Raw genomic sequence first — 8,857 nt, 5'->3', positions numbered from 1 at the left:
TAATGCAGAATAGCAGTTTATTGAGATCATAACTACGTACTCAAATAGAAATTTCTTAAATTTGCAATACTCCGTAAGTTATGAATTATTTACTGTAATTACCCTCCTAAAGTTGTAATTTACGAAGTATTCTAGAGTTTGATACGGTAAGCGCTATTTATGTAAGAATAGAAATTTCTAGACTATCGATTACATTGCAGATAATTAAATAATGTAGTCTTTACAAAGTCGACTGCTGCCAATGTGAGAGACCGCAGAATAATATATTATAATAAGAAAGTAAGATAAGATAATTGATTTTGCTAATACAAACACCGAGCTGTAGCTGTTAAGGCATGAGGAACTTATCGAATATTAATTCAACTCGTGGTTGAATGTGTATTAGGTAACATAGTAATTATCAAAAGTTTACTAAATTAATGAGGTCATCCAGACTGCTAAGCGCTATATACAGTACGCGTACACTGTATAGGGAGATAGCTATATTTATCCATGGATAAAAGTAGAATATTAATATGACGTTCCTTACGGGTAATTTATACATAAATCCTAAATATTTATCACATAGATATCATATTCTTAGTTTTAGGCATCATAAATACAGTACTACAGTATACTTCTATTAATAGTAAGGTAATAATGATTTTAGCTACGATACTTCAAGCGTTCTTACAAGATCGATTACATGAAGACTTTATAAGCTCGCTTTAATAAGAAATTGTTTCTGTAGTCAAACTATATTCTATGTTCTTGTAGTAGCGTAACAAATTATTATAACTATAAGTTAATTGTTATAGTTAATATACTTGTCAGTACTGGTAGCTTACTTGTGTTAAATCTGGTCAGCCTACATGTAATCTACAGTAACTACATTTAGTCTTATACGATGTATACAGTACTGTATATACTAAAGATTCTATTTAATCGTTAAAATGCCTTGTGTTAAATATCTGATAGCTGTTAAATCTTCTTTATCAATACAATATATCGAAAGCTCTATCATAATTTTAGAGCTTATTTGTATATATGTTACGGTAAAAGTGAGCATTAGGCGAATGCGCGCCTTCGACGTAAGGTGCGCGCATTCTCCATAACCATGGTAAATGCGCGCTTTAGCTGGAAATGTGCACTTTCTCCAACATATTGGTTAATGCGCGCTTTCTGCAGATAAAGCGCGCCTTCGCCAATATTATGGCCAAAGCGCGCATTACATGAAATAATGCGCACTTTCACCTATTATTCTGGTAAAAGCGTGCATTACCCGAAATATTTGCGCACTTTCACTTATATACGATAATGTAAAATAATGTAATCAAGATTTAATCGGGTATTATCGTGTTAGCGAAGGAACTAAAGTATGTGTAGTGTATTTACATAATCTTGATACACATGAAAGCAGTAAGGTACAATCTATTACTCTGTAGTATACAAAACGGGTATGAAGAACTGTATGTAAGAAAAGAATCATAAATAAGCTTGTAGGCTTTTAAGTATCGATCAACATGATATATTTACAATGATGCAAAATGAGCTATGACGTCGATAATACTACGACTTCTTATATATTTTAGTAAGAGTTTTGGCTACATTACAAAAAAGCTATATTTCGAACTTGGTCACTTTGTAAGGAATAGCATACGTTAACGTCAATATTAATCATAAGTATATTACCTAAAGTAATGAATGAGCGTATAGCAGACAGTTAACTTGCTGCTTTGTTTGTAATTAGGTTTACGCGGAATGAAGAAATAATTTTACATGTGAAATAGGAATAGCAGTTTACTGAAATCTTAACTACGAACACAAATAAAAATTCCTCAAATTTGCATCACTTTCTTAGTTATTAAATACTTACTGTAATTACCCTGCTAAAGTTGTGATGTAGGGACATAGATATACAAAAAAGTCGAGTTGCCTTAGATAAACCGGATAATTAGCTGTATACAACAGAGATAGGAGTATGTAATTACAATTTATGTGGAATATGTACATACGGTACTGACGTAAGTTTAGATGCTGTTATAGATCTTCTGTTCCTAGTGATATACGTAATACGATATTGCGATGCGATATAACTGTATGCTATTGTACGAGCTGTTCATAACTATTTCAATACAATTTGAGATGTTATTATGAGAAGTAGTATAAAGGTATACGGTCTGTGTTAGGCCTAGAGTAGATCAGTAACGATATACAGATACTTAAGAAAATGACCACATGTAAGGGAATACGTTTATTCTTTTCTTACTCTCTGTAAGGGCTACGAGCCGTATACGCATAGTCGTAAATATAAACCCATTGCACTTTCCATCGTCAAACTATTTTCTATGCTGTTGTAGTGACGTAGTAAACTGTTATAAATACAAGTCAATTATTGTGTTTTGTGTGTAGTACGGTTGTTGCCGGTATCGGCAGCTTACTTGTGTTACATCAGGTCAGCTTACACGCAATCTATAGTAAGCACATTGAATCTTACGCGATATATGCAATATGTAATCAAAATTCTATTTAATCGTTAAAATGTCTTTTGTTAAATCTCTGATAGCTAGTAAATCTTCTTTTATCAATACATCGAAGTTTTCATCACAGTTCTAGAGCTTATTTGTATGAAATAATGTGGAATACTGTGATTAAGATTAATCAGGTATTATCGTATTCTGGAAGTATAGTAATTACAATATATATAGAATTTGTTACATAGTCTAGATTTTAATGAAAGCAGTTACTATCATTGGCTTACTACAACGTCCTGGTACCGCAGCGATGTCGTCAAGGGCAATATCGCCATTGGAATATTTACCTTTGACTCCCACAAATTTGATCTAGAAGGTTTGTAGTAATAATGATAAAGTTAAAGGTAATTTACTCAATACATTTATAATAACATAGCTTGATTGTGTAATAGTTTAAAATATTACAATACATGCTAAGTTTTCTTTTACTAATTTATGTATAGTGAATAAGAAAGTATAATATTTCACTGTACCTTATTGAAACCGGAAGAGATATCTAGTTTAACCGGATACCAAACGCTTTCACTATTGCCGGAGATATTATATATTACGTTAAAATAATCGTAAACAATGAAAGGACCAATTGGTTTTCCATTCCCATTATACCAAAAAGACAGGCAAAAGGCACTATCTGAATAGAATACAGGGCTTTCAACGATAATACTACTTCCTTCAGACTTTATGGATGTTTTCGCGTAAAGGTAATAGCCTATAGATAGAGAAATAGTCACTATAGTATTGTCCGTAAATAGTAAATGATTTATGAGTAAAATTACCGTATAATGTTAAGATCAGGAGATATAGATATATTTCTCTGCCCTGATATTTTTGTAAGCGTTTACACTTTAAGTTACTGTAAATGAGATTATTATGATTTCAATGTTTATACGAATCTAAACAAAAATTAAGAAGGCTTGACTACAGAGAAGAGCTTAAGAGTGATTAATTTAATGTTAATGTACGAGTCTATAATTTTAACCGTACTACGTGTACGTGTATAACCTGATACGTTTTGGTATGTATGATCGACGCTTGGTAGAGCAAGGCGACTTGGCGATGGGCCGCTATGTCTTCTCCACTCGTCGGTAGCTCCAATTGGCTTTTTCCAGTTACAAAATCCAGACTCGAAAGTACAACCTAAGCTACCCATACCGGCTGGAAATGTTGTAAGAGTATAGTTCAAAGTATTTATTTGTAATTTAGTTATTGATAAATTACTTCAGAAGATCTTAAATACTGTATCCACATATAGTCAGTGTATTAAAAGAAAATAATCGATAGTCTTGTAAATTTACAGTAAGTCAAACAAGTAGAAGCAGTTATCAGTATGATTATAGATTATGATAATTGGATTAGTTTAGAAATTATGAAATGTTACCTGAATTTTCAACAGCTGGCCAGTTAATTAGCGTGTTTGGTAGAAAAAATGCAAACAGTAAATGGTTAAAGAGTTAAACGAAGTTAATCGGATTAACTATAGCTTATGATCTAGTTGTCATTATCAAAATCATTACTTTTGTGTCAACCGTTACAGTATTGCGTTTTGTTATTCAATAACTTAGTAGTTACTAACAGTTTAGGCATAATTCAAAGCTATTTCATTAGAAAATAATAGTTATTATTATTATTATTATTATTATATGGGGAAACGTTTACGTAAAATTATCGTATTGAAAATTATTGTTAAGTTATTCTCATGTTTTCATTTTGGAGTTACAATTTTTTAAGATTAGGGCTTAGATAACACTGTTAGCGCAATACATTCTTGTCTTACGTTACTCGTCATAAGCTTAGTCATCTCATTGATTGATGTGATAAGGCGCTTGTTGCTATTCATGGTATGCTGTTATAGAAGGTTATTACTGTTGTTTCCTACTTATGACGGTACTAATATCTATAATAAATTTCAGTTCAGTACTCAGGCTCTAGTGGACTCTTATAATCGTGTTACAAGAAAATCTTACAAAAAGAAAGATCGTAACAGTTAATCAGCTTTTATTCCTTATAATTAAAGTGTTTTACTGATAAGATTACATATATGCTAAAAAATAGCCATTACAGTTTATTAATAATATAATAAAGCACTAGTTAAGTCGATAGAAGTAAGCCAGTTTCGCTATCATATCTAAAAGTTTCGTCTTTCGCCATTACCTGCGCATTCGACCGATGCAATATTTTGAGAAGGGCAACTTTGGTGATTACTTATATTGTATCTGCTTTGCTGCAAGGATATTTCGTTACTACTGCACCTTAAATTGATCAAGTAGTTGCTTGTATTAGAAGGACTGCTACTATGACTGCAAAAAACGCTGACGGGATACATTGGTATAATCAAGCTATCTGCATAAAACTATCGCTTCCTGCCAACCGAAGTTTCAGTAGCAAACTGCTATCCATTGGTTACTTAAGAGAACTTGAACATTACCGCTATTATGCTGCCCATTGACTAAACGTACAAGCAATGACCTGTTGATTTCTATAATGGTAATAAAAGCTCTCATTTCAGATCATTTGCAAATCCTGTATGGCCGCTATCGTAGGTATCAATGACATGTCCAGTATAAAACTACAAAAATGTACATTTAATTTCGAGCTTAGGTGTAGGAACGCCGGAAGCTTAAGATTTCAACTGTTATATCGTATTTGAGTGTACGAGTCTATATACTGTATACTCGTATATACAGTATATGTTGCATGTGAAATAGATGTGGAGGATTATGAATATTGGTTGAACTCGAATGTATGGTTGCTTGAATACTTCCATGCTTGTTACTACAGTAGGTTGGCAGTTTCTGTAGGATATACAGTCTTTGACCGAAGTTATTACTATACATACTCACACATACAAATAAGATGAGCCGTTTCACATTACTGTATTACAAATTTCTCACTAACTCGACAGCTATATTGTGCTATAGTCGCATGCAATTCGTCAAGATTCTGTCTGTCCACTTTATCGAGGCCATAGAGGTATACGGCCGAATATGTGCCGAAAAAACAGCGCTCTCTCTAAGTGCAGTACTGTTTACAAATAATGTAAAATAAAACATACAGTACTGTACATAGTAACAGAGATACTAACAGTACGACACACGTACAATCGCATTAATGTGGTTTGATAGGACAGGATAGTCCTATTATTATTATTATTATTTTAAATTAGGATTGTACTGTAATAATAGATTAAAGAAAACATCAAGTGCCTTTGCTCAAGATTGTAAGGATCTGCTTACGTAAAATTTTAGCCAAATTTAAAGTAATTCCCAGGTAAACTTAAAGATCTAATTAAAGGGAATTTGCCGCGCCCATGAAATATTTTAGTGATCTATTTTGTAAAAATGGACCCTCAGCTGGGTGTTAGTCATGGAGTTGGAAGAGGAAAGTCTTCTCTTCTAACTATCAGTTCTAAGGTGCAGCATTGGTATTATGTTATGAGACTGCTTAGTTGCTACGATGCGGTTTTGATCTCATAAAGGGACTTCTTATTGGAGAATTTCTCTTAGAAGTCGCCGCTTTAGCCAGTCGGTGTTAGGATTAACATTACCGAATATTGTTGAATGCATTTTACTTTTTAAGCGCAAAATTCTCTCATTATATTAGCCTTAAACTTAACCAACTACTGTACTGTACAGTATATTTGGCCATACTATACTCTCATTTATTGCGCGTATCTGTATAGTATGGCCGCACTGTACCGCTAATATCAAGTGTCTACTCGAGTATTTTTAAGATCGATCGCCTCTAGGAAATGCGCATTGTTAGTTTTCGGTTGACAAATCTAAAGTACAAATGAAGAATCTTTCTAGATTTGATTGCTGTCGAGTGTCAGTAGTTAGTGTTAACGAGCAAGGAACCGCAGCTGGAGTACCTGTAGCAGAACGGCCAGATAGCGAGCCTCTGCAGATTGTAAAAGACACAGCAAAAATGCTGCACTAATTATTTTCGTGCAATATGAACACTTACAAAATTCACAGAAATCACCATCGTGTCCTAGCGGGCATTGACATAGGAAATGATAACTGTTTCCAATACATGTTGCGTTACTTGAGTAAGGGTTGGAATTGCAAGTATTATTACTTGACGCCAAAACTATGAAAGATAAAAACTACGTAAAATGACGGCCCTTAAAAATAGACTGTACTTTAAAATAATCTTTCGATGGTAATAATTACAATAAAGACTTCTTTCATGAAGTACTTTTTGCAAATGGGCCGATTGTCTATACAGCTACGTTTAAATATACTGTACTTATACAGTACTAGTATATTGCATATCAATAGTTAGAAAAAGGCTATATGTCTATTTATAACATTTTAACAACCAGATTAAAAACTTCTAAATAGAATCAACTATGTTTTAGTATAATTTGATGCCATTCATGTATAAACTAAGTACTTTTACCTAGTGGGGCTAGTTGTGATTCGAATGTTATGATCTAAATTAAAATTAAGAGTGTTAATAATTAGAAACAGGTCTTAGAAATTTTATTCATTTAATTGACTCCGAAAAAATACTGCAATTTGATGTTGAACATTTGCATCTTTGCAATTAAAATTGTTCGTTAAATTAGCGCGACACATTTCTATAAATGGAAGCGTGAAAAATTTTTGCAATGAAATCTTGTGATTGTCTACTCACTTGTAATTCTTTTAGTTAGTTAAAAATCAGCTGATAGGTAACAACTTCGCTACTTATAAGTTCGCCATTTTCTGTACGACATACATTAAAATTATCTATCTGATTTGACTCTAGTTTAAAAGTAGTTTATAGTTTTAGTAAGATAGCTACCGTATTGCGTGTAAGTTGCTATTCATACTTATTTTATGCTTAGTCTTACGTTAACATTGCATAAGAATTTTACATTGTACTTAATGCGGTAAAATATTTAAGTGATATTTTGTAAAATGACGTGACAGTTCCTGTTAAAAGATTACCATAAATTTCAAGATATTAATCTGATACTGGCTTAATGGCGTCATCACTCTTACGCGTGTAGGTATGCACTAGTTGCTTTAGATTACAGCATGTACAGTATCTTTCATGTTATTTTTAGACATCTATTAGAATCAAGAAATTGGACGGCCTAACGCTTATCGCAAATTACGCTTTTACGAAAGGATAAAATTTTTGGCATCTGTTTTCAAGATAAATCATTTTCTCCTTATTATGTATGGTAATATTCAATCTTATTTTTAGGTGAGAATCAGTGAAAATAACAATGATCAATATTATTTTTAAATAATTACTGTAAAGTCGTTTTGATAAAATAATCTGTGAACGACTTACCAGCACCATGCTAAAAAGAAGGTAATGTTTTATCTCCATTTTAATCTATATCATTCGGTGAGCTATATAAGGTAGATTTTTTGGACTTTATCTTTCGCGATCTTCCTAATTTTGAATCTTACATCTGTGATTTCGGTCAATATTCGTGAAGGGTTGATTATTTTTAAAATAGGTGCCATTATCATTTCTATGAGACTAACGTAAGAAATACAGCGATAAGTATTTCTGCGATAATTATTACAAGTAATCAAAAATTAAATTACATTTTATGTTGTACTACAGTAAATACTTAGTATCATGCTGTTAACTAAGTGACTGAGTCTAACCTACTCTTTTCATGGTGTCGAAAAATAGAGTTACTAATTTAATTCTAAAAGATTGATAAATTAGGCATCAAAATGATTGTACTGTGTGATGGAACTAGATATATCATTAGAATTAACAAATACCCGTAATAAGAAAAATGGGATATAAGTACACAGATGAAATTATGATAATTCACTAATGGTATAGTAGACACGAATAAATCTTGAATTAGTTAAACAAATCGGATCTCTCTCCCCTCCACCCGACTACTGGCGATACTTCGCGTACGTGTTTAAGTATAACTATAAGATTGGTGGATAAACTATAGACTAGTAATCTACTAAACTGTACTGTACATGTATGGATGATCTTGAAAGTAGTTTAATTCGAAATTGAATCATTGCAGCCAATATTTAATTGATCGAAACAATGATTTCGCGAACAGGGAGTATTAAAATGCCAAGCTAGTAAACAACAGTCCGTGAATCATATTACATATGTTATTATATGTACGGGGACTTTTGGCCTAATTACAACAGGATATAAAATTATTTAAATGACGAATCTTAAATTTAATTTATCCTATCAGTTACCGCACATCATTTAGAATCTAGTAGCATAGATACAAGCTGCACTTATCGCGGTAGATATACAGTAATAGAGCTAACTTTATGAATTTTTCAATATTTGCGATGGGATAAGCTTCACTCTGTCTCTTGTATTCAGTTTTCGATAATGTTCTGATTGACTAA

At 32.4% G+C, this 8,857-nt stretch overlaps 1 protein-coding gene across 1 annotated transcript; it reads right to left on the bottom strand.

Moving 5' to 3' along the window:
- Window positions 1–2,702: 2,702 nt before the first annotated feature.
- Window positions 2,703–3,663, bottom strand: TRIADDRAFT_54446 (uncharacterized protein; the record flags this gene model as incomplete). The annotated part of the gene is made up of 3 exons (XM_002110405.1): window positions 2,703–2,822; window positions 2,987–3,222; window positions 3,516–3,663. The coding sequence occupies 3 exons, from the start codon at window positions 3,661–3,663 to the stop codon at window positions 2,703–2,705; spliced, it is 504 nt and encodes a 167-aa protein (XP_002110441.1).
- Window positions 3,664–8,857: the final 5,194 nt, after the last annotated feature.

The sequence above is a fragment of the Trichoplax adhaerens genome, genomic scaffold (assembly GCF_000150275.1).
Source record: "Trichoplax adhaerens TRIADscaffold_3 genomic scaffold, whole genome shotgun sequence".
In the NCBI taxonomy this organism is placed as follows: domain Eukaryota; kingdom Metazoa; phylum Placozoa; class Uniplacotomia; order Trichoplacea; family Trichoplacidae; genus Trichoplax; species Trichoplax adhaerens.
This window is presented reverse-complemented; position numbering and strand designations above follow the sequence as displayed.